Source organism: Vombatus ursinus, unplaced genomic scaffold, assembly GCF_900497805.2.
Source record: "Vombatus ursinus unplaced genomic scaffold, bare-nosed wombat genome assembly UNPS02014852.1, whole genome shotgun sequence".
Classification (NCBI taxonomy): domain Eukaryota; kingdom Metazoa; phylum Chordata; class Mammalia; order Diprotodontia; family Vombatidae; genus Vombatus; species Vombatus ursinus.
In genome coordinates, this window is record NW_020954630.1 from 5,865,287 (window position 1) to 5,893,231 (window position 27,945).

The 27,945-nt window shown below is 37.4% G+C and overlaps 1 protein-coding gene across 1 annotated transcript in view; it reads left to right on the forward strand.

Annotated features, from left to right (window-relative positions):
* Positions 1 to 27,945, forward strand: part of DPP6 (dipeptidyl peptidase like 6) — a 989,665-nt gene that overhangs the window by 896,729 nt on the left and 64,991 nt on the right. Inside the window, exon 17 of the mRNA XM_027841049.1 lies at positions 25,404 to 25,451. Within this exon, the coding sequence (XP_027696850.1) occupies positions 25,404 to 25,451 (48 nt within the window). The remainder of the gene's footprint in view (positions 1 to 25,403; positions 25,452 to 27,945) is intronic.

A 27,945-nucleotide genomic window follows, 5' to 3' on the forward strand; every position in this document is an offset into this window, starting at 1 on the left:
TTTCCTAGTTGTGATACGGTTGCTGAATCATAGTTCAGCAATCTCTAAGAAATCAAAGGTGTGAATGAACCAGAGTTCAAAGGAGAGATGCCCAGTGGTCTTAAGAGGTTGTAATATATTGCAAATAAGGACTTGAATGAAAGAATTTTCATGAAAATAATCGTCCATGAAATGTATGATCAGATAAGGAGGTGAGCTGGTGGTGTAGTAAGAATGAAAGAGAACAACTCAAATTTGTAAGCATTTACTCAGTGTGGCCTTTGTTGTAGGTGAGGGTGGGATCATGAGTTGGAAATATAAACACAAAATCAAAAAAACATTGACAACCCCCCCCAAAAAAAGAAATGCTAAATGACAGAGAAAAGTTTTCAGTGAATTGGGTTTTGGGCTTTTAAGAATCTTTATTTTAAACTGAACAAGCATGAACGTCTAAATATACAAAAAAAAACAGACAAAAAACATTGTATATGAAACGATAAATCTCGATTACCTACAAGTTGTTTTTTTCAGTGTATACTAAATTAGAATAATAGGAACAGCACTGCCCTGCTTATCTGTGGTCTCCTCCGAGCTTCTTTCTGCTCTTCTCTGTATTTTAATATTTTTTCACTCTTTTCTTTTTTGCATCAATATTACTATCCACCAACTATTCCCCCAAAACTCCACCCTCCCAAAAAAATAAAAGGTTTATCTTTATAACAAGAAAGTAGAGTCAAGCAAAATAAATTCTACTGGGTAGCTCTTTCATGGAGGATTTATTTTAGGACTTGGACAATGCCCAGTCTGAAAAGCCATGGATGGGCTTCAGTCTCCATAATATCTATGAGATCAGGCAACACTGAAATAAAGAGGTTTGCTCAATGGTCATATTCACTGGCTATAGCAACCACAATGGCATCCACCTAGAGACATCAGATTCCTCTCTTTCCTCAAGTTGCTCTGCATATATTTATCTCTACAGATATTGTACTCATCCCTTCACCCTAGAATATATGATCCTTGAGAACAAGGACTGTTTCATTTCATCTTTTTTTCCTGGAGCCTATCACAGTACCTCATATCAATAAACATAAACTAATTGATTTAATTAAAGGTAGAAGAGATCTAAAAAATCATCTGATCCAATCACTTAATTTTTCATGTGAGGAAAAAAAACTGAGGCAAAGTAATTTTCCTAAGATCACAAACCTACTTAGAAACAGAGTTGGAACTCTAACTCAGATCTCCTGTATTCCTCCTTCAATACTCTTTTCTCTGGAATGGGAATTCAAGGGGTCCATGGATAGATTTCAGAGAACCCATTAACTTGAATGGAAAAAAGAATCACATCTTTATTCTCACTAAATTTAGCATATCCCTCAATCAAGAATTACTCTGAGAATCAGACTGCCAAAGGGATCCAAGACACACCAAAAAAAAAAAAGGTTAGGAACCCCTGTAGTAGACCATCCTGCACCTATTTGCAAAGCTGCTCTTGTAGTGGCCTTGGTTTTGTATGGATTAGTGCCCATACTTTGGAGAAGCCAACCCCCCTGATCTCTATAGCTTACTTATCAATGGGGGGTAGGCTCATTTCCTCCAGTCCAGGGATTACGAAACTGTTTGTGTTCCCAGGAGTGAGAGGCAGTAATGAGCACCCGGAGGCAAACTGTGACCTTTGGGAATGTTTTCTCTGGAGGCTTCTCAAGTTTAAATTAGTTTTTGATACACCAAAGCCAGCCTGAGGCTTAATCTCTAGGTCCCATTTCTATCATAATTATTGTGGACTTCATTTCTGCAGCTCGTCTGTCCTCCTAAAAAGTCTCCTCTCCTGAACCTTTAGTACCTGCAAATGTGTTCTTTCTTGCCTGGCAAAGAGTCCTCCCCTCAATCAGGGGAAATGATGGGCCCTTCAAGACCCTGGGGCGGGGGAGGAAAGAGGATGGAGAGTTTGGTCTGGGAGGCTGAACCTTTTGTCAGTAGAAGGCTTTCAAATATAGGGAGAGCTCCTAGAACTTCTTTGCCCAAACCCAATCCATCCCAGGAGCTGTACATTCAGATAAAAATAGTATGTGATAAGTGGGCTCCGTGTAAAAGAAAGAACATCTGCCCTGTCACACGGTAACAGCACAGTTATTAAAATGGGCAGAGATTAATTAAAATTGTCACTTTTGTGAATGTTCAAATTATAATTCTACTTTCTCTAAACAGACCACTCGTTTATGTGTTATGAAATATTTCATTGTAGTGTTATGCATCATTAATTTTGTTGAAATTGCCCTTAATTGCTCACTGACAAGCCAAAAATGGAGGAGGAAATTGTGGATAAGAGAACTTAAAAAAAAGAAAGAAAGAAAGAAAAGGAAGCCAAGGGAGAATTTTAAAAGAATTTTTAAGTCACTATAAGGAGGTCGATGTAGTTTCCTCAATATTTGGAATAAAATAAAACAAAACAACAAAAGCCCAGCTTTTATTATATAGGCATAAAAGGATTGCTTCCAAACCCCACCCCCATCCCTCTAAAAGAGTTACCAATTGCCAGCGTTTCTGAGATTTGTCTTTGTTTTTTGTTGGTGGATTAGGGCAGGGGTGGGGGGGGAGATGACTGAAGGGTGGTGGCTCGGGCCGATGTGGGGAGCAGTAGAAGGCTAGGATTTATTCTTGGATCTCTCATTGCCACTTGAAAAAAGACTGGAAATGTGATTTTTAAAAAGCACTTTTCCTAATAATGGTTTACTTTTTTTTTTTAACTGAAAATCACTGTCAGAGGAAATAATTTCACCAGTTTCCCTCAGAAAATTGTGTACAATTTTTTGGGGAGGGTTATTAATCACTTCTCACTTTTACAAAGCCCTTTGTAGGTCCCACAAGCACTCTTATTTAGGTAGGCAGTACAAGTTCTTGTGACCCCTGTTTTACAGATAAGGAAATTGAGGATCACAAAGGTTAAGAGGTTAAGTTGCCCTGTGTCACTCTTCTAATAATGAGAAGCAACACGATATAATGGGGAGGACACTGGTTTTGAGTCCAGGACATGGGTTTCACAGATTTGAGGCCAGAAGAGACTTCAAAGATCTTCTCCAATTTAAACCTTGTCTCTGTAATTTATGATAAATGTGATTTTGGAACAAATCATTTCACTTTCCTGTACCTCAATTGTAATAATAATAGTAACACAATAATAACATTTCTATAGCTCTTTAAAGCTTGCAAAGTGGATAGAGCCCTGGCCCTGGAGTCAGAAGGCTCTGAATTCAAATTCGGTCTCAGACCAGACACTTGACACTTACTAGCTGTGTGACCCTGGGCAAGTCACTTAACCCCAATTGCCTTGCCAAAAAATAAAATAAAATAAAATAAAGCTTACAAAGTCCTTTACATGTGTTACTCATTTGTTACATATGTTAACACGTTTGATCTTCATAATCCTGTTAGGTAGGTGCTATTATAATCTCTCTTCCATTTTACTATTGAGGAAACTGAGGAAGACAGAAGTTAAATGACTTGTCTAGGATCATACAGCTAGAGACAGAATTTGAACCCTATTCTACCTTTCTATAAGGCTGATGATCACTCCATTGTAAAGTGAGGGGGTTGAACTGAGTGATGAGGGAGGTGCCTTTTAGCTCTAAATGTTAGAGCCGAGACTTGAGATTAGGTCACTTGCCTTTTCCATTACACCACATTGCTTCTAATGTAATGGACATGCAGTTATTGACATCCTACAATAGAATGTCCCAATCCCCATTCTAACAATGGACTTGCAGTTTTATGGAGAAAAATCGCATAAATGCACGAGAAGTGAATAGGCGGCCGTGCGAAGATCGCTAGATTTGGAGCCAGGAGTGCCTCTTCAGAATCCTGGCTCTGCCACTTCATCAACATCACCCAGTTCAACCCCCTCATTTCACAACAGAAGTGAGCACCAGACTTAAGAAAGACAGAATAGAGTTCAAATCCCATCCCAGATATATATTAGCTGTGTAACCCTAGACAAGTTATTTTACTTCTGTCTGCCTCAGTTTCCTCAACTCTGCCACTTGTAACTTGTGTGATCTTAGGCAAGTAACAACCTCCCTGAGCTTCTAGATCCTAAACCTTAAAATCAATCGGTTAAGCACCTCTTATGAGCCTGCCACTAAACTAAGTGCTGGGGATACAAAAAGAGGCAAAAGATAGTCCCTGCCCTCAAGGAGCTTACATTCTTAGTGAGGAGATAACATGCAAACAAATATATACAAAGCAATGAGAGATTTGGCCACATACCCTCTCAGGTCCCTCCCAACTCTAAATTTATGCTTGAATACTAATACAAGTCAGTATGTAATAAGAGTACAGAATCCAAATGAAAGGATTCCTTACAGATAAAGTCCTCCAGATGTCTCTCTTTGTATATGGCATTGTGCTGATTGCTTCTAGCCTAAGAACTGGACAGAGCCTCCTAAACAATATTCATTACGACTCAAAAGAATGCAGCCTAACTATCCACACAAGAAAACAGGTGAATGCAGAATACCTATTGTCCAGACTACGACATGCAGTAAAATGGACAGCCCACGTGACTGGTCCCATCAGACACACACACACACACACCCACACACACCCCTATACATATATCATGTATATTATACACACACACATATATATGTATAGGGGTGTGTGTGGGTGTGTGTGTGTGTGTGTGTGTATAATTTGGACAGACAACGGAAATTGACAATGAGCTAAGCCAAGAATTGAACAGAAGAACAGACTGGATTGACTTAGGGAAATAACACAATTCTTTTAAAGGTGCCAAGCTTCTCACTGAAATAAAGGTCAACTTTTTTAATAATATCCTTCCAGTAGCGCTGTATGGCTATGAGTCTTAGAGTCTCCAAAGAATTAAAGTTGGGGTCACTTGCAGAGCAATGGAGTCACACATGGTCACACATGAAGGGTGTGACTGGGCACCTTACCAACCAAGAATTGTGGAAAAGGAGTAGTGTAAAAATTTATCAGAAATCTTTATGACTGAGAAAGAATGTGGTCTGGCTTTGTAGAGAGAGTGAAGGAAATGTGATGGACACCTCATGTGCTTCGTTGGTAGCTATTGATGTCAGAAAAACTAGTGGAAGGTCCATAGGATGTTGGGAGCACCTGTTGTGGTAGATTTCTGAAACCATATGGACAAGAGACACATAGAATAAAAGGACATGAATGATTTGGGATTTGCATCATGGGGCAGATTTAGAGGGGAAGCAAGATCATGGTTCCATCTCTGAAAAGCACCATATAACTGATAGAATCATAGGGAGGAAGAAATCTCATAAATCACCTAGTGTAACCTTGTCATTTTATAGAGGAGGAAACTGAGGCTCAAATCACGCAGCTAGTTAGGGGCAGAGTCTTAACTAGAACTCAGGTCTCTTGATTTCCAACTTGATGTTCTTTCCACTATACCATACTGCCTCCTTAAGGGGACTAACCAAGAAATGCTGCAACAGGTTAGTGGAAGGAGATCATTGGAAGACTGGGTTGATCTGGGAAGGCCTCATGGATGGCCCAGTAGGATTCAACCTGCAGGTAAAGAAGCATCCACCTTGTATTCTTTTTTATTTGTTTTTTTTTATTTTTTTTATATCTTTTGCTTTTACATCCCTGCCCAAAGAGCCATCCTTTGTAAAAATAAATAAATAAATAGAATAAAAATAGGAGAAAAAGCCGTTCAGCAAAACCAATCAGCACATTGGTGAAGCCTGGCAGTGAGTGTTCCATAACCATAGCTCTACACTTCTGACCATTATAATTACATAACATTCAGTTTCAATTTTGTTGTCATTGCTTTTCCATTTACATTATTGTAATCATTGGGCATATATTTTTCCTGGTTCTACTTCACTTTGCATCAGTTCCTATAAATTTTCCCATGATTTTCTTTATTTTTCCTATTCATTATTTCTTACGGTACAGTAATATTACGGTTTGTTCAGGCATTCTCCAATTGATGAGCATCTATTTTGTTGACAATTCTTTGCAACTATAAAAGGGCTCTATGAATATTTTGGTATCCATCCTGCATTTCAAGAATAGAGAGGCACATGCATACAGTTGTTGTCATCCTTAAAAGTAGCCTTGTTGTACTTCATTATTCTTGAGTGGGTTGTCCAGATGTTAACAATCCCTAAGATTTAGCACTGGTCCTGAGGATAGCTGTGGCATTCACCTTCTCTACCAGCTGCCCCAGCTTTTAAAATGATTCCAGCTTTTGTCCTGTGCTTGAGGGAATGGGCATTTAAACATTACAGTTATGCCTTCTGCATATTTATTAGGAAAATGTTTTAAGTGGTGAATCAAATTTGGATAATTTGCAGATTTTCTAGAAGGCAGATTCTCTTATGGGGTAGTATTCCAAGGAAATCAGCTTAACAGATTTCTAAAATCCAAATAGGCTTAATATAAGCAAATCACGAGTAAAATACTTCAGGGGCTCTTTTAAATACAAATTCCTTAAATTTAGAAGGTACTTTTAACTTTTTAGAGGGTTTTTATTTACATATCTCATTTTATCCTCAAAGCAATTTTGTTAGGTAGGTAGGACAGGAATTATTGTCTACATTTTCCAAGAAAAGAAACTGAGGCTTAAAGAGGTTGTACAACCTCACATAACCAGTGCAAGGAGAGGTAGGACTAGAATGAAAGTGCCCTTACTCTCAGCCCTTTTTCACACCAAGCTTCCCTGAACACACACACACACACACACACACACACACACACACAGCCTTGTATTTTAAGTGGTGGGACCTAGACCTCAGACCAGAAGTCAGGACTAAGAATCTACTTAGAACAGAGATATCTGGCATAGAGTGACAATAACAACACATATTTATATAGCACTTAAAATTTTATAAAGTACTTTTCTGAACCCTATGAGGTAAGCCATACAGTATTCTTCCCATTTTATAGATAAGTCTAGAAAGGTTAAGTGCCTTGTCCAGTGTTACACAACTAGTAAGTGTGAGAGCTGGGACTCAAACTCAGAACTTCTTTCTCCAAGTCCAATATACTTTCTCTTAGACAATGCTTCTTCTCTGTCTCACAGCCAGTGGGATAATTAACATAGTGAAGAGTATGAGTATGAAAATGCAGGCGGGAAGAGAGTCCAGGAGATAAGCACAGACAGGGAGATTCACAGAACATTAGAGGTAGAATGGAATGGTGCCTTAAACACCATCTTAGCCCAGCCCCTTCTTTTCAAATGAAGAAATGGGTGCAGAGAGTTTAAAGTCTTACATTTGATGCCCAACATCACAATGAATGAGGTAGTGGTAGACAGGGTCTCACGTAGACAGGCAAGTTCTGAGTCTGGAGGAAACAACAAAAACAAAGCTAAAAGCTTGGGGAACACCAGGTCAAGGACTCAGGCACAGAGAGCCTGGGTGATACAAGCACAGAAAAATCAGGTCGCAAAAGTCAGAACCCAAGTACAAGGAACCAGAAGTGAGAATGATATTGATTACTAACAAGTCTTTGAAGGTAGAAAACCCCTTACAGGCTCTCCATCCATTGCCAGAATCCTTGTCAAGATGTGGCAGCAACCAAATCCATCAGAGGTTGGCCATTATACTTAGAGCAGGGACCCATGCAATGCCTGACTTGTTGGTAGTTTACTTTATCTAGGGGCAGTTTAAGTGGCTTAGTGAATAAAGGGGTAGACTTGGAGTCAGGAAGACTTAAATTTAACCCTGCCTCAGACCATTAAGTGTGTCCAAGTAAAAGTCATTTGACCTCACTTAGCCTTACTTTCTTCTTCTTCATTAAAATGTGAATAATAAGAGCGCCTGTCTTGTGGGATTGTTGTGAGGATCATAAGAGATAAAGCCTATAAAGTGCATTGCAAATCTTAAAGTGTTAATCATTATGGTTGTTAACTTAGAGGGACAGTCAATATAATCACACAACCTCTAGGTTCCTCTCAAAATCCCCCTGAATAAATGTCCTTCTACCTTTTGCATACATGACCCCTGCCCATCAGTAGTATAATAGATACTCTTCCAAATATATATTTATACATATAAAATCTTAGAAAATTATACAATTTAATCTTTGCCTTTTGCTTCTAATGGATAGGTATAGTTTTCATTTCTTATATCTTGAAATATAGTGTCGAAGGATTTTTTTAGTTGTGTTTTTCCCGGTAGTTATTCTTAAATTATGTCTCCTTGACTTGTTTTCCAAGTTAGTAGTTTTTATATCAAACATCTTATATTCTTCTATTTTGTCAATCTTTCTGTTTCATTCTAGTATTTCTTTCTGTCTTGTGAAGTCACTGATTTCACCTTAGTTTTTCTAGTTTTCAAGGATTCTGTTATTTAGGTGTAACAAACCACTTTCTCTTTTAAGCTATTTGCCCTCCTTCCAATTCTTTTTTCCAGAGTTTTCCTTTTATCTTTTATCTCTTGCTTTATTTCTTCTAAGCATTCTTGTAGTCCTTGTGGACTTCTATATCACTTGTTTTTCCTTTGAGTCTTTAGTTGCAGTTGTTATGTAGTTACTCTTTCTTTGAGGGAAAGTCTAGATATAAAACAATTTTTATGCTAGTATGTATTTTTCTTTGATATATCCCTTTCTCCAGCCTTAGTTGCTGAGCTGGGGCTTTGTACCAGAGCCAGGGTCTGCCCCCATTGTGCTTTTGGGTGGGATAATCAGCTCTTCATAAAATTATTCTATGTCACCTGGTTTCCTGAACCTCCCAACATTAAGCTCCCTCAAAATCTTGGAGATTTTGATCTCTGGATTTTAGGTTCCTCCATGGCATCTCAAGGTTGAGTGTTAGGTGACTTCAGAAGCCCTGGGCCCTGGGTATTCTGGTCTGAGTGTTGTCATAATACGCACATCTCTGCCTTCTGTACTGCCATTCCCGAGGACTTTGAAGGACCACCCTGAGCCTTTGGGGGAGAAGTCTTCTACTCTTAACCTCTAGACACAGAGCCCTAGGGGCTAGAGGTGTCATTAATCCATTTGGCTACCCTACTTTGATACTGCCTTTGCTGGTTGCCCCTTTTCCTATTTCCAGCTGACTTCCAGCTGCCCTCTTGAGCAGTTCTGGTTTGGAAGAAGTAACTCACTATAGTTTCTCATTATACTTCTTGGTCATTATTCAATCTGGTGTGAACTTGAGGTTTTTATTGGAGTAGGTACATGGCAACTGGATTTCTGCCTCCAGTTCAGGCAACCATCTTGGCCAGAAGGCCACACAGTAGGCATTTGATAAATGTCTGTTGAATAGAATTGAAACCTAGGGTTAGGACAAAGTTATCCAGTCTTCTTTCCACCACATCATGTTTCCATCTTCTATATGGTATGTTGTTTCTGCCAAGCCTATGTCAGACAGCCAACTTGACTAGAACCCAATGCTAATGAGGCAAAGAGTGCAGATTTATCTCACTTGGGGTCAATTAGCTTTGAAAAGGAAAAAAGTTCTGTTCCATGGTAGGACTGAATCTCTACCCTTGGCCAATCATTTCACAAAAGAGAATATGGATAATTCCATCTAAATTCATCTCCACTGCAGGATTAACAGCTCAAAGGCCAATATTTGAACTTTTTTCAGGCTACCCATGCTACTGACCCTGCATCCAAAGTGTTAACTTCATAAATAAACCTTCACCTGTGTAAGAGAAGACATGTGCTTGGGAAAGGTCTCAAGTGGCTATGTTCAAGAACTTAGAAATATTCCCAGAAAAGTGTGGAAAGCTTCACATAGGTATGAGTACTGTCCCCCTTATAACCTGGGACCTTTCTTTACAAGGTATCAGCAGGTGTATTTGGCAAACCTTTGTTTTGTTTTGTTTTGTTTTGTTTTGCACTGTCTCTGTGATTTTATCAGTATAGGAGGTCTTTGTAAGAAGCACATCCTCAACAACTTCTTTTCTTAGAAACTTGCCTGGGGCATTGAGAAGTTAAGTGACTTATCCAGTCACAGAGATAGTTTGAACTTAACTGGAAAGAATCATATGTTAAACCAGTCTGTGGGACCCCAGGACAAGTAAGGAACTTCACAAAAGCCCAAATCCTCCTTATTTCACATTCATCATAGTCAAATCTTCCCTCTCTTGTCCCAATGTGAAAACAGATCCACTAACTACCAGTTATGTGCAAGGGATTGTACTAGCAATGTAGATTATATGCCTTATAGCTCTTTGGAATGCCAGTATCTCTATGCTGACATTCTCAGCTGCTGTAAACATTATCTTTTTATTCTCTTCCATCTATTATCAGTGGGGAAGGAGACTATTTATGAACACTGGTTTGAGAAGTGACTTGGAGGATCCTCAATTCCTCTTTTTAGGTCACAACATGGATCTTTTAGAAAGTGGGCAACAACAATGCATTGGGAACATTGAATCTCTCTCAGTAAAATAGATGTACCTTTCCTCAAAGGGTGGAATGGTGGTGATATAGTGTTTAGTGAAGACATGCAAGTTTCATGGACTTTCTGGAAATTTTTTAGCCCAATACCAACATGAAATCCTATTACAAAAGAATTACATAAATAGAGACTATAATTCTCAACAATAACCCTAAAGTCACAGACAAAAGACATTCCTGCAAATAGGAATTAGATTATCTCTCGTCTTCATTCCATTGAGCTCTTCCATTGAGTTCGTTTACTTGGCAAGACCACTTGACTTGATACTTGACCTACCACCAGAAACCAAGCAAGTGGAAGATGGAGATGGAGTGGACAGGGCAGATCTCCAGCCTCCAGCATGGAGCTCAGTATAGAACATAATGTAGCCTTTGACCTGGCAAAAAGAAGAGAAAGTGAATTCTCTGGAAAAAGTATGGCACCAAAAGGAGGGTAGAGTTTTGTATGCTTCTTCCCTGTATTTTCCCACTACTTAACATTTTTGTTAGGCCAGTTAGTTTCCTTCTTCTTAGAATCTTTACTGGGCTCTCTGTAGTTTGCTTCTTACTTGCCTCTTACGACTGGAGGCAAAAAATCACACCTTCTGTACTCTATGCCATATTTGACCATCCTTGGTAGTAAAGCCCCTCCCCCTTTTTTAGGGACAGGAAAATTTCCTTTTTTTTCTTTTTTTTTTTTCAGCCAAAGCTGAAAAAGATCCTCCATATCAGCCAGACTCTTAAGGAATCTGAGCTTCTTTGAGCTATTGGCTAGATTGTAAGAATCTGAGCCAGGAAAATTTCTGATGTTATGTCCAACCTGTTCACACAAGAAGACCTCTATCACATGGCCCATGATCAAAGATGTATTCTTCAGATCTTCGGTTGTAACTAATGCTGGTAGGGGCTCATTGTGAGAGAAATGGGGCAGAGGACCCCTTACTATGCCTACACTCCAAAGAATCATAAGAGAGTGAGCTGCCAGTCAACAATGACACAATGGCCAGGATAGCCAAGTTGCAGCCTGGCTCTTAAGCCTGGAATGTAGATGCATGAATAGTTCAGCAGAATTTAAGTGAGCTGCCTCCCAGCAATGTGGTCTAATGCAGGAGATGCTACATTTAGAGTCAGAAAATTGGCTTCACGTCCCAGTGTTGCTACTTACCTACGTGACTATGAACAAGTCCCTTCACCTTTCTAGTAAGATATAATTTCCCTACTGACCTGATAGCCAGGTGGCACAGTGGATAAACTACAAGATCTGGAGTCAGCAAGACTTGGACACAGACTCTTACCCTGGGTGATTCCTTTAATCTCAATGTGCCTCAGTTTCCTCATTTGTAAAATAGGTGTGATAATAATAACTGCTTCCCAAGGTTGTTGTGAGGATAAAATGAAATAACATTAATAAAGCACTTTATAAACCTTAAAGTACTATATAAATGCTATATCACTATGGTATAAAGTACTATATAAATGCTCACTCTATTATTATTTATTATATATTATTGTATATAATTATATTTTATTATTTATTATTGTTATTGAAGGTTTATTGTATGGAAAGTACTCTGTAGTCATCAAAGCTATTATTAGTATGAGTCATCTCATATGTACAGTAGCTACTAAAACTTGGTCTGAGTGAGGTCCAGATCAGAATCTATGGGAAGGATAGGGAAGAAAAGGGTTTTAGGTCAGGAAACAAAAAACATAAATTTAACTCCAACTCAACCACATGATCAGCAATACAACCAATATACAAGCAATAGCCCCAGCTATTGTACTCATCTACTCCTACTCATTTGTCATACCATGGCTAACTTTGTTAAGGGAGAGACTGGTCCAGATAAAGATAAAGGGGAAGAGGGAGAAGGATGAGTTTGGGGCATGAGGGAAGCTGGCAAAATTTATTCAAAAACAATATAATAAGTGGAAAGAGGGTGATAGCCCCACCCTGCCCAAGTGAGATGGACATCAGAACTGGAAGAGAAGATTGAGGCCAAAGGTTAGGAAGAAGCCAGAGCTCCCAGTTGAGAAAAGGACCACCCTCTCTCTACAATTAAAGTCAGAAAGAATCTATACACCAGGGATGGAATGTGCTTGCTGCTGATTATTAATTAACCTATTAATGAAATTTGAATATAGACTTCCTAATGAAATTAAAGTACCTCCCTATCATGAGAAAGCAGCCAACCTAAGATATAATTTTAAAAAGTCCCTGCCTGCAAGGAACTCATACTCTAATTAGGGAAGACAATATGAAAATAACTGGGTACATCCAAGATATACACTGAATAGATGTGGGGTAGTCTTTGAAGGGAAGGCACTAGCAGCAAGGTAGGTACTATGGGATGTGCCCAAGCACCATAATAATCTCAGGCTTTTAAATATCTCCCACAGGTTTGCAAAGCATTTTATGTACATTTTTTCATTGGCTCCTCACAGCCCCTTAAGCTGAATACTATAGGTCGTGTTGTCTCCATTTTATGAATAAAGAAACTAGGACTCAAAGATATTGACTGACAATCATTGTCATTCAGTGGGAAAGTGCAAGAGGCAGAACTGAATTCAGCCCTTCTGTCCTCAAGTCTAGCACACTTTCCACTCCCCCAGGAGGCAGAGGGGGTAACCCCTGTCCTCTCAGAGTTTACTCTGCCCTCAGGAAGATAAAACATGTTGACAGATAATGATACAGTTCAGAATGTTATGGTTTTTGGTCAAAGGCTATTGCAAATTTTAGAATTAGAATGCAAGGCACTAAATGATAAGTGCTATATCCATGGTATAGAATTTAAGCAGCTAGGCCAGAACTCTGCACAGAATAAGCCTTTAATATATGTTTGAATAAATGAAATGCTTAGAATAGGATAATATATAGAAGTTCCTCCCCACATTATCTGAGAAAAATTGAAATTACTATTAACTATAAATATCCAATTACCATCAATTGAATTTTAAAACACATGTAAGGAATGAATGCAGATGCTCTGCAAATGCCTTTAAATGAGAAAGAACACAATTCTAAAACCTAAGACCCTTTGTCCACAGACCATGCGATCATCTCAGCTAGACTGCCACACCAGAAAGCAGTAGCTCATCCCCTGGGTTGTCTCTCACTACAAGTCATCACTAACTCTTAAGTGCTTTCAGACATCTTCTAGATCAAAGTGTGGTAACTAACTATAAAAATAAGAATAATAATAACTAGATGATGATGGTAATACAACCCTGATGCCCCATCATATGTGGCCACACAAAACCCACTGATTTATGCAGAACCCCAACGAGCTGACTGTTAGAATATTATATGGGAAAGAGACAAGAAAACGTTATCACTTTCTCTTTTTTCTGGACACACAGGATTGTATTGGGAAAATACTGAAATGTTTCGGGGAGAAGCAAGAAGGAAGACAGCTTGAATTTCTTATTTTAATGTAGGGAGGATAACAAGGTTGCAAAAGCAAACAGCGTCAACATCTGTCCTGGTTGTTGACTAGGAAATACTGTCCTCAGAACAAATATTGTAATTATCAGTCGTGGCTGCAGCTTGACTGGGCCACCATTTATTAGTATGATAATATCACCTCTGCATATGAACTTTATAGATTGTCCATCCATAATTCATGAATTTGCAAATAAAGAGATCTGGAATCTGTACACAGCCGGTGTGCGTGGCCAGTGCCAATTATCTCCCTTTTACAGAGCCTTCTCCTCTTCACTCACACTGCTTGCAGCTGCTCTTTTATACCATTCATCAGTGCTTAAGAGATATGCTGGTGGTGTTGGCTGAGATGATTTGAATTTCCATTGTTTACACTCTATGAGTTTAGCTTCTGGTTGGAAATTATCTGCCACATAAGAAGCCTCCAAGAATATAGATGAGGAGAATGAAGACAAGCAACAGCCTCTGTCATTTTTTTAAAAAATTATTCTTATGACTCTTTTCTTTTATGATTTTTATGTCCTTTTAAATTACTAAGCTTTTGTCTGTAATTGTCCCATTTCCCTATCCATCCAGGTATGAATAAAGGTCTTGAAAGAAGCAAGGAGGCTCAAAAACAATCATTTTTGTCCAGAAGTATATCGTGTAATTCAAAGATTTCTTTTTTGTGGGTTTGTTACTTGGTTGTTTTGTTTAGTTTTTTTTCCCCCAACAGCCACAACATCCTTATTAACTGAAATACTTTGTTGGTTGGTTGAGAACTCTCTTGTTGATGTGTTTCTATTTTTCCTTCTCAGTAGAATAACAAGTGCATTTTGTAACTTTAGCAAGAATCATATCTGTCACCATATAAAGTTTTAGAAAAGTTGTTTATTTCAGTACTCTTTTTGTGAGTATAAACTTAGTGAATATAAATTAGTTTTCTGCTGCCTGTGAACATACAACATTGGGTATAAGCACCCTAATGCCAAATATAATCCTTTTTTTGTGAACTAGAGCCATCCATGAAACCAGCTTACATACCCAGGCCCTGTATAAATCAAAGAAAGACAAAGAGAAAAATATGATTACATATTTAGGCAGCCCTATTGGAAAGAGATTCACACGTGGAAAATCCAAAATGGTGGATAACCCAAAAATCATTTATATTTAACTTTGGATTTTGTTTTCTTTGTTTGATGCACATTTTATAAGAACTAGTGGTTTTACATGGCCATAAATGATAGTGAATCAGTGTTATGCTAATTTACCACAACCAGACAACTAGGTGGCTCTTTGGATATAAAGGTGGAGTCAGAAGACTCTAGTTTGTAATATAACATTTATACTGTAACATCAAACAATGGTGACAACTTTTGTAAACTGACAAAGAATGAAATGAGCAGAAGCAGAAGAACAATTTATACAATAACAACAATTCTGTAAGAACAACTTAATTTTAAAAGCTGTAAGAGCTATGATCAATGCAATGACTATCCATGATTCCAGAGGAATGATGACCAACCATGCTCTCTCCTTCCTGTAAGAAAGGTGACAGATTTCAGGTTCATAATGAAATGTGTATTTTTTAAACACAATGAGGGAATTTGCTTTGCCTAAATATGTATATTTCTTCTAAGAAATTTGTTTGTTTGTTTTTTCCCATAGAGTAGGTCATGGCAGAGAGAAAAAATAGATTTCTATTCATTAAAAAAGTAAAACTTTTATTTAAAAGAAAAAGAATTGAATTCAAATCCTTCCTCAGACAATGACTCTGAACAAGTCACTTAACCTCTTTCAGCCTCAATTTCCTCATCTGTAAAATGAGGATAATAATGGCACCTATTTCCAGGGTTCTTGAGAGGATCACATGAGAAACATATGTAAAAGACTTTATAAACCTGAAAGCTCTATGGAAATGCTATTATTATTAGCTAGATAAAGCTTTTTGGTTCCTAAAAGCTTTGTGTGTTTATGCTTCTTTAAAGGCAAAGTATGGTGCTTTTTGCAAAGCAGATGCTTCTCAGGTATTTGTTGACTGAATAAATGAATGGGTAGAAAAGTAGCTGCAAACTTTCCTAGTAGAATATAAGCATCTTGAGGGCAGAGATGTTCCATTTTGGATCCCTAACATCTAGCACAGTGAGGTGCATGTGGTAGGTACTTAATAAGTGTTTACTGTTGAATGAATGAAATGTTAAGGTTTTTTGAACAAACTAATCAACTGAATGCATGCTCTGAGAATATTTTTTCAAAGCAAATAAGGCCACACTAGGGAGACCTGGGAAGCTCTCTAGTTTTGTTTTGTTTTGTTTTGTTTTTGTTGTTATTCTGATCCCTGAACATCTCTCCCTGCCATTCATTCATTTATTCACTTGACAAACATTTATTAAAATACTCTATTCAAGGTCCTATGCTAGGAATATTTTTAAAAAGGAAAAAAGTAGATTTTTTTTTCCCTCAGGAAATTTACATTCTACAGAGGAGAAGGGGGTGCAACATTTAAACAGATAAAATACAATTTGAGGAGTGAGAAGGTACTAATTAATAACTGGAGAATTAGGATAGACTTGCTGTGAGAAATGAGTTGAACCTTGAAGAATTTTAAAATTTGGAGATGAACATGGAATACCTTCCAGGCTTGCAACATGGGCTATTCAAAGGCATAGATTGGGGGAAAGGAGTGCCACCTTCTCTGTGGCAGGGAGAAACACTCTTAATAGAACTTCCCCATCTCAGTTTCTTCCTGTAGATACTACAAATGTATGAGTTTCAAAAGGTTTTCCTCCTAGACCACAGAATGACAGGGCAGGAAGGAACCCTTGGAGATATAGTGCAGTGTAGTGGAAAGTACTCTGAATTTGGAATAAGATGGGTCAGATCTTGGCTCTGATATGTCCTATTTGTATGACCTTGGGTGCGTCATCTAACATCTCTGAACCTCATCCATAAAATTAGAAGTTCGGAGTAGATGAGCTCTAAGGTCCCTTTCATCACTATCTAGTTCAATCTTCTCACCATGTAGGTGAGGAAACAGTCCCAATGAGGTTGTTGCTTGCTCTAAACCATCCAGTCATTTAGTAGCAGAGCTCCAATTACAAGCTGTGATTTTTCCACTATAGAATGCAATTTCCCATTCAAAGAACACTGGGCTATGCATTTGGAGTTGTATTTTTCTATTCCCAAATTCATCCCTCATAGGCCATGCAACCTTGAGTAAGTCAGTAACCCTCTGTGTTTCAGTTTCCTCACCTGTAGAATGATCAGGATCTGCAGAGCTACCAGAGGATCTCTATGGTTATAAACTATTATGTTTCTATAAAAGTAAATAGTCTTATGAAAAGGAGGCTGCACAGCATGATAAAGAGCTGACCTAGCAGCCAGACTGTTCAGTATCCTCAAATAGCTCTTCAGAACTATAAATTGTAGAAGAGTTGCTAACCTGCATCCATGGAGGGAATTTCCACACCAGAAGTTCATTGCACTGATGAAATCCATAGTAGTTACACAAAAAAAGTCTGAAATGTTACTGAAACAAATAAGTAGGCTATTATAAATACTGAATGTTTATAAACTTGAAAGCAGTTATTTGCCACAGATGTGCTATTATGTGAATTATCTACCATAGATGATAGTTGATTACATGTGTGGCAAATAAAGATTATTTCAAAGTATGTCAAGATACTAGGGCTAATAAATCAAGGAAACCTTAGATCAATCACATAATAGTAACATACTAAGAAATAACTATGGTTCCAATTAATGTATTTTCCAAAACAGCCGTAGACTTTTAGAGCTAGAAAGAACCTTTGAGGTTATCTAGCCTAACTCTATCATTTTATACACATTTTGCACACAAGGGAACTGAGCACCAAATAAGTGGAATGACTTGCCCAAGGTCATGCAGAGAATGAAATGAGTGGCTCAAACCCAGATTTCCATACACAGTTCTTACCATTGTACTACAGCAGTTACTCTTTTTTTATGGATTTATGTCAACAGACATGAACATTCCAAATAAAAAGCTAAAATGAAAAGTGTATATGGAACCACGAACCTCTGTTATGTAGTTCAGTTTTTTTTCATAGCAACAACAAAATTTACCTGCATGTCTCCTTTTGGGCATCTTTTAGCTTTCTTCTGTATATTTTAAAATGTTTTATAGATGCTTTTTTCTCATTTTTTATGTTTCTGTGCTACCCACTACACACTCACTCATTCTCTCTCCCACAAAGAGAATACTTCTCTTATAACAGGCAAGTGTAGTCAAGCAAAATAATTCAACACATTGGCCATTTTAGAAAACGTGTCTTGTGCTACACCTCTAGTCCATCACCTTTCTGCCAAGAAGTGTGGATGGCATACTTCATCAGTCTTCCACCATCATGATTGTCACTGTGTGTTTTCCTGGTTCTGCTCATTTCACTCTACATTTGTTCACTTAAGTCTTCCCAGGTTTCTTAGCAGTTATCATATTTACCATTTCTTATGACACAATAATGTTACAAGACATTCATATGCCTCAATTTGTTCAGTCATTCCCAAGGTAGTAGGTACATTTGGGAATCATTCTTCCTGTTAAAAAACGTTAGCTGTGACATATATGTACATGTATAGTCAAGCTATGCAGATTATATGCAAATGTAAAACAAAGGTAGAATTGCCATGGGTAAATATGCACTGAGTAAATACATACACATATATACAATCAATTAAACCTAGTCAGTGCAGTGCACGTAGTTGTGTTTGAATAAACTATTATTAAGAATCTTCATATCCTTTAAAATTATAAAGTACTTGGTGATTTGTTCAGATCTCATAAAAAGTTTGTTGGCACATGTGGTTTAAGATTTAAAAGGGCTACTATCATTGGGCAGAATTTTGGGACTACAAGTTTAATTAAGCAGAATAATCAGAGAACAGTAAATTCTATATAATTTGGGAGTTAACAGGAGATTATTTATTTAGAAATTGCTTTTTGTTTCCACTTTTAATTTGGAAATGCCTGTCTCCCCTCCCAGCCTTAAGAAAGAAGGAGTTTATTGAACAGAACTGAATTTTTCTTTGATGTTTAAGGATCTTAGAAAGCTTCAGGGTAACCAATCCAAACAAAATGTCCATCTTATAGAATTGGAGATATACATGTAAAAGGTATAGGATATTGGACTAAGTGTGAACCAAGCCCAGGGCATTCTCAACTTATTTTGCTTTTTTTTCTTTCTTTTAATTATTTTTCAAAATCTTCAGTAGAATTAATCTCCCACTTTAGTAACCCTGTCAAAAAAAAAAGAATCACATCAATCAACAGAAAACTAAAATAAGACCATCCAAATCAATCCAACTATTCATAGACTCAAGCAACATACATTTCTTTTAACATACCAAGAGTACAGTATTTTTCCTGAGTAATTAAATGAAAAAATATATTTGAATGACATTGCCACTCCCAGGATTACAAGTAATCAGTTTCAGCATTTATGTTTAATTTCAGTTGACCTGATTTTTTTAAAATGACTGATGCTAGAAAAGAATTCTAATGCTTTTGTGCTTTTTGTCCCTCCTCCTGACATAATAATAAATAAAATGGAATTCTATACACTCTATAATTAAAGTCATCATTTTCCATTTTCTAACTTGATGAAAGTATTCAAAAATAGTTAATACAATAAAAGCTCACTAGTTCAACAAATTTGGAGTAAACCAAAACTGAACAAGATTTATTTTTAATGACACACAAAGAAATCTAATCTAATGATTTATCATGTCATATAGGTCATCTCAGATTTTTTTTCAAATAAAAAATTATTGAGCATTTATTGTGTGCAAGGTTCTGTGCTAGCCAATGAAGATATAAAGACAAAAGTAAAACAGTCGTTGCTGCCCCTTCCATTAAAGGCTGTGTGAATGGAGTAAAAATTTTGGCATGTTCTACCACAGCATGGATATCGATCCTAGCACTTGAAATACAGAAAAACTCATTACTAAAAGGTTAGTCACCAGGTGATGAGTCTTTTTAGCTATAGTGACCCACAAAACAGACAAAGCTATAAAATGATCTTTAATCTTGTTTGTCTCAACAGTGATGGTTGCAAACTGGTACTAAAGGTGGCAGAGTGCTAAGGAACTTTAGGCCACCCAGAAGCATCACTTTAATTCTTGGTAATCTTAATGGGTGATATTTGTGCAACAATCAGCAAATTAATACTATTAGAGGAACAGAACCACATATTGATATTCTTGCTGTAAATGAAACTAAAACAATAGTGATATCTGATATTTACATAGTGCTTTAAGGTTTGCAAGGAACTTTTATAAATGATCTTCACAATAACCCTGTGAAGTTAGATGCTACCATTATCCCCATTTTGTTTTTGTTTTTTGAACCTCCAGTCTCATAGCTTGTCCCTTTTCATTCTCCCATTGACTGTTAGAAATAGTGAACATCTAATGAAATAATATCCTCTTCTTCTCTTTCAGGATATAAGCCTTTGGTCATCATTTAGTCCTTTAGAGTTGCTCAAATTTGTTTATCCTACTTAAAGTTTTGGGTTTTTTTCCCCCCACTGTGTTTGCCTTTGAAAGACCCTAGGCAGCTTAGGTTTTTTAGTGGAAATTCTTAGAATACTTAGATTTCACTGATGTTCTTACAGGTTCCTTTATTTTAGGTTAACCTTTTAAGATTTGCAAGATAAGTTACAAATTGGGAGCAAGTTATTTTCTGTACCCTTTAATATATCGTATCCAGGCTTCTTTCTTTTCTCTTAGTTAATGCATAGTCATACAAAACTCTAACTGGGGTTTCCTGGTAAATGATCCATATCTCTCCTAATTGATTGATTTTTTTCTTTATTCTTGAGCTTGGCAAAGCATTCCTAGGTTGTTGTATCTAGGGTTTCATTCTGGTGATGACCTATAGAGTCTATCAATCTACACTTTCCCTCTCATTCCAGTACTTTTAGGGAATTTTCTTCCGTATTTTGTCTTTTGACTTTGCTCTAATATTTCTTGTATCATTTAAATGTTTACTTCTGTTTCTTCCATTTTTTTCAGGATTTTAATTTTATGAGTTTTTACAGATTCTGTTTTAAGGCTATCTATTCCATTCCCTGTTTCTTCTTTCATTTCTGTTGTTATGCCTTCCAATGACTTTCAGAGGTTTTGTACACATTCCTTTTTCTAGTCTTGGGGTCTAGTCATAGCTATTTCAGAATAACTTCCCCTACTAAGCTTTTTTCTTAGGATTTTCTTACCCAGTAGTATTTATTCATTGTATTGGGAATTTTTTTACTTGCTTGTTCATTCCTCATTCCCTTTTTTGTCATTTTTGTCTATTGGGGGGAGGTTAGCCCTTGTTGATTGCCCATCACCCCTTGCTATTAATTCTAATTTTTTTGTAATTCAGTAGCTGCTGGAACCACTGTCATATAGAATCCACAACATAGGGATTGGGGTGGGGGAAGCAAGGAGCCAATAATGCAGCCCTTTGCTGTTTTTATCTATTTATTTCTGGGAATTACCCTGTGATAATTTCTTTCCCATCACGACTCTGATTATTGTTCTTTGCTGGTATACTTATTGCTATTTTTTAGGTCATAGGAGAGAAATCAGGTTTAGCCAGAAACTTTAACTCTGTGATCTTGTTCATATTCCTGCATTTTATGGTGATTTGTATTCATTGGCAACTATAGTCACCACATTTGAAATCTGCTACAGTATTACACAATTACTATTTGAGGAAATGACAATGGCACTGGTAAGATGAAGTTGGGAAGAGCACCTGGCCCTAACCAAATAAATATATAAGAAATTGATGTTAGAGAAAACTCTACAATATATTCCCTGGAGAAGGCATTTATGTATATGTATGAAAACATGTACATGATAATTTGGGGGAAAGGAACTAGCAGCCAAGGGGGCAGAGTAGATCAGAAAAGGCTACACATGTGCACTGGCACTTTTCACATTCTATAAAATTTGAAATAACTGAGGGACTGATTTTCAAGATATCTCAAAGAGGAAAGATTCCAAAAGAGTGAAAAAAAATCACATCTGGAGATTTTGTGGCCAAGAGAATAGGAACCAAGAAAACATCAGAAACTACCCACCATATACCTAATTTCTTATCAATCGGAAATCATTCAAAATGTTTTTTATACTCAGACTTAATAAAAACATGAGGGAAGAACCAGAAAGAAGGCTTTCACAGATAGTATTCTAGAACCAACCACATTTTTATAGTCACATAACTGACAAGTACAGATAATATAAAATCTTCCTGGGTCTATCATTTATTAATCTTCTTAGTAGAACAAAATTAATCTTGAAGGGACTCCTCAAACAATGGATCTGCTATGCTTACAATACTGTGATAGATGTGACTAAAAATAACTTTACTCATCAATCTAGTGATTATTGGCATCATGTGAGATATATAACATGGAAAATTATGCTCGACTAAGGTGTTCGACAGCATTGTGAAAGATATCTTGCAACTAGAGTCCAAAAAAAATAAGATTTTTCAAATGTTCCTACTCATAAATGTTATGGCAGTATGGTATAATAAGGAAAGCTTAGATGAGATCTGAGTTCAAGTAATCCAATGCTTACTAACTATGTACTCATAATTAGTTACCTTTTTGAGCCTTATTTGCTCTTATCTTTCACATACATCATCTTTTTGTTTGGATCTGTAATTTCATCATTGTGGGAAAGTCCCAGTATAGAAAGCCCCTCCACCAACACAGATCAACAGTTCACTTATGGTCTCAGAAAGTTGCCTAAGCCTCTGAGGTGTTAGGTGATGTTAGGTGACTTGCCCCTCATCACGCAGTCTCTTTAGGTCAAAGGCAGGACTTGAATCCAATTATTCTTTAAAAACTAAAATGGATGAAAACGCATACTACCAACATCGTATCATGTGACAAGCAGCCTATCAAGTGAATCCATCCATTTCTGTATGTCTTCAACAGACACGGACAGTGAGCTTTGTTGAGAATTGAGTAGGAAAAAAGCAACCTGCGTCACAATTCAGAAAGAACTCATGTGTCTAAACTGTCACAGCAGGTAATGATGGGACCAGATCACCTGGTCATAGATTTAGAGTTTAAAGGGACCTCGTAAATCACCTGATCCACGTCCCTCACTTAATAGATGAGGATTTGGGGGCCCATAGAGTTAAACGACTTGTTCAGGGTCACACAGCTAGAAACGTGCACAATCAGGATTCAAATCTAGATTCTCTCACTCCAAATCTTGAACACTTTTTTTTTCTGTGCTCTGCTGGCTCTCCAAATAATAATAGGTGTGTGAATTGGATGGCTCTACCTTAAAATAATTCCTTCTTGATTGAAGAAGTTGCTTGAAACAAGCCACCATTCCCTAAGGGTTTGTGTTTTTCCTTCTGCACTATTTTTCTGACATTACTCCATGAAGCCCTCCCTCAATGCCTTGGACCTGGTATCTTAGACTCTCTTTACAAGGAGCTAGGTGCTTCAGTGAATAGAGCACTGGGCCTGGAGTCAGAAAGACCTGAATTCAAATCCAGCCTCAGACACTTACTAGCCCTGTGACCCTTGGTAAGTTGCTTAAATACTGTCTCAGTTTCCTCATCTGTAAAATGAGGATAAAAATAGCACCTACTTTCCAGGATTGCTGTGATAATCAAAGGATATAGTAAGTGTATTTATATATAAAATAGTTACTATGAAGTTCTTAGTACAATGCCTGGCACATAGTAAGCACTATATAAATGTTAGTTGTTGTTGTTGATATTGTTGTTGACAACTCAGTCTCATTCTGTGGACTGGTTGCCTACCGAACTTCTCTATGACTCTGACCTTAGAATGGTATTCTGGTTTTGCTCTTAGATCATTGTTTTTTACTAAATATGTTTTCACTCCCCATTCCTACCAGGCATATTTACACCTCAGGAGCTCTTAAATTAGGAATCGAGTAAAGAAGTAGAACCAGTGTAACCCAGGACTGAGGATTGGTAGGGCGTGAATGGCTAAAGCACAAGGAGGCAAAGGATTCAAGGATGAAGGAAAATGCATAGTTCAGTTGGTTAACTATTGGGTCAGGATTATAAAGGGAGGAAAGCGAGAATGGAATAGGAGTGATGGACTGGGAGGATTATAGGAAGGAAGAAGAGGTGGTTATAATGATGGCCAAAAAGGAGTAATGGTGCAGAGGGAGAGGTGTAAGGATAGAATCAGAGTTAAGAGTATTTAAGAGTTCAGGACTATGAAAGTGGATACAATTATAAAACATAAGCTGTGGACACCCCTGTGAGTGCCTAAAGTAGAATGGGAGTTGAGAAGTTGATTGAATTGGGAGATATCAATCTTAATACCCAAGAATAAATGCAAAAGTTGGCATGGAGAGGACAATTGTGAGCTAGGTACATCATTACTAAGCTTATAAATAAAGAGAATTCCATAGGCTTAATGTATGTGGATTTCAGGAAGGATTAGACAACATTTCTTACATCACAGAATTTGAGAGAGGAAGAATCCTCAGGGGGATATCTAGTCCGACACATGCATGTAGATATATGCATATGTGTGTATACGTATGTGTATTTACATGAATGTGTATGTATGTATACACATGCTATAAGACTTGGTTCATGTGTTGGTTAGTTTTGCTGAACTGTTATTTTCTCTTTGTCTTTTATTCTTTCTTACAAGGGATGTCTCACAGAGAAGGGAAGGAGGAGGAACACATTCAAAAATAAAGATGATGTAAAAACAAAACAGAGATTAAAAAAAACTTTAAGTTAAAAAAGAATTAATTAAAAAGGAGTATTCTAATCCAATCTTATTCAGTGTTAATAGTAAGACTTGATTAGGAGAGTGAAAGCTTACTTTGCAAATGTCATATTTAAATGCATTATTTTGCAATGTTTTTATACTTTTCAGTTCTAATAAATGCATGCTATTCAAATAGACAACGAGTGGAAATTATATACCTGTGATGTGGAACTTGGGTAAAACAAATGCTTTGTAGTTTAAACCATCTAAATCAGGGTACATATGACCATCTGGTGGCAGCATACCCCAATTACAAGGAAAACACTGAAGGGGGCTAAACAGCTTCATGAGTACTGAACTGAACATGTAATATGCTCATTTACTGGGCAATGTCCTTCGGAGCACTAACTCTGCCGACTCCATGGGAAAGATGATTGCATCCATGGATCTTCTTGAACCAAATGGAATGTCTGTCTGGGTGCCAAGCAGTCAATATGTTTTAAGGCATGAGAAAAATGTAAATGCTTTGTGAAATGATGTTTTTATGTCACTAGGATAATCTAAGAACAAATGGTTTTAATTGTGTTTGTTCTAATTAAATCATTTACAAAATTAGAAAGATGTACATTTAACAACCCATAAACATAGACCTTGGCAATCCCATTTGCCCCATATATCTAATACTGCCATCAATACTACATTAATTGCCAAATGAGTTATTTCTTTGATTTCTCTTACATGGAATCCAATTCTCCAGTGTCTGATGTTTTGCAGTTTTCTAAAAAAAAAAATAGTTTATATTTTTGTCTCAACTAAATACTTTGTTTCTGTTGTTTTTTTCTCCTTCTCCTCTATTATCGATCTAGGTCCCAGAGTCCCCATGGTGACAGTCCACAATACTACTGACAAAAAAAGTGAGTACTTTTTGTCTTTTGTTAAATCTTGATGAGCGCTGAGGAGAATAATGAACAAAATGGCTTATGTCATTTCACATTGTTCTGTTCTAAGGGGGAACATCAGTCCCAGAACCGTACTCCCTACTACTAGAGAGGGGCTCTAGTTGGCCAGTTGGTAAAATGAGATATAGTTCAGTTCTGAGTAAGCCAGGACCACGGCTGGATGGACTACAGATGGGGTTGAATTCTAAGAGAGTTAATGTCATGAAAGCCAAAAGCAGAGAATTATTCCTCCACCAACAAATGTCAGAAGCTGCTTCTTCAGCTTAAAGTCTTAGAACACCGAGAGCTTAAGTAACTTGCCCAAAGTCACAAATTCTGAATATATCAGAGGTGTGATGTGAACTCAGCTCTTGGTTCTGAGACCAGCTCGCTATCTGCTATACCACACTGACTCTCTCAAAGATGATAGGCCATGGGCAGGTTATATAATCTGTGATCTTGGAGAGAGTCTCCACATCATTGAGATAATAACTGACATTTCATGGGGTTAGGACTGAGTGTGTGGTTTCAAAGGTCTTGGGAACTCTACATGAGAAGACTCTTTCTACCAATGCAGATCTTTAAAAGTCTTAAAGAGTTGCCTAGAACAAGAGATTAAGTGATTTGCCCAGGGCCACACAGCCAATATATTTCAGAGGAGAGACTTGAACTGAGATTTTCCTATATGTGGTAAATAAATGAAAACAAAAATAAAAGGGATTAAAAAGCCCAGAATGTCTAGGTTGATTTTCCTGAGTGAGTCTTACTGTGGCTAAAGATTGTTAAAAGTGTTGATAAAAAAGATAACCAAATTAGAGTTCTTAATGGCAAGGCAGGGAGACTGGATCATTCTCTTATCTGGGTGGCTTTCTCTGCTTGTGTTCCCTTATGCTGTCTGTGGCCCTGAAAAAGGCTTGTATACTGGACTTGGCTGCAAGCTGCCCCAGTTTCTGAAGAACGTCAGATGGCTTGTCTGACCTGGCATCACAAGGTCAACCACAACTGGATCCTTTTGTTGTTATTGTTCAGTCATTTCAGTTGTGTCTGATTCTCCATGACCCCGTTTGGGGTTTTCTTGACAAAGATACTGGAGTGGTTTGCCATTTGTTTCTCCAGCTTATTTTACAGATTAGGAAACCAAGGCAAACAGGGTAAAATGGCTTGCTCAGGGTCACACAGCTAGTAAGTATCTGAGACCAGATTTGAACTAAGGTCTTCCTGACTCCAGGCCTGGCACTCTATCCACTGCACCACCTAGCTACCCTTCTTCAAGCATAATCAATGGCAAACATTTATTTGCAACTCGAAATCTCAGATCCACTCTCAGAAGCAACCCAAGGTGAAGTCATGATATAGAGTTTATGTGTCCTCACTCTTCTCCTACAACTCCTGTCTTCCATTCTGCCAAGCCTAGTTCTACTGTTCACCCCTAATTCCTATTAATACTTATCTGTTCAGGTCATTCTTTTAGGCCTTGTGAGGTGACTGGCATTTTGTAGCAGAATGAATTTATGCTAAGAAGACAATGACTTAATGAGAACTCTGTCTAATGTGGCACCAGTGGAAAACATTGAGGTTGGGGGGCAGGATTTGCAATATTCCTCAAGGCATTTCATGTATTTGACTACCCACTTTGCCTGAGTCACCCCTGCTAACAGCACAACAACAGAGATGGGGATTGAGGATGTACAAAGTAACAAAGAAGAAAGAAACAGACTCATAAAAGATGGAAGTTTTTTTAAATTACCACATAGATGAGGAATTGAACCTAAAAAACTCTCAATTATTTTTAAGCATTTTTATACATTTTAGAAATTGAGAAATAATATTACTTTATCCACTCACAAGGGGAGTAGATAGCCGTTCAAGAACAGAACATTGGAATGCATGATTGGGTGGAGGGAAGATTGAGAAATCAGTAGAGGAGATGGAGAAGAAGTCAGGTAAGGGTAAGAAAAACCAGGTATTATCTCTCTAAAGCCCAGAGGAAAAAGAATCCAATAGCAGGGGGTTATCAGTGTCCAAAGCTAGAGAGAGACCAGGGAACATGAGGATTTTCTTTAAATCATTTGATTTGGCCACTAGGAGTTAATTGATGAACTCTGAGTGATTTTGACAAAAAAGGAAAGATGTAAACAAGATTGAAAGAGGTTGAGAAGAGTGTGAGGAAGTGTAAGTATCGAATGTAGAAAATTTTTTTGAGAAAGAGAAGGAAGATGATGATATTTGAATGGGGAAAAGGCAAGGGAAGACAAATCACTTGGTCAATTTGAGTCTGTACTACACACCCTTGTCTATAACAATGCACCGTCTTTGAAAAATATTAATGAGGCATTCATCCTTGAAGCAAGCTTGTTTCAATAGTCTTTGTTTAAAAAAAAACAGAAATACCATGCAGAGCCCTCAAGTATGACACATTTTTCACATACAATGTTAATAATTAATTTTTGTATTTGCTCATATTCAAAAG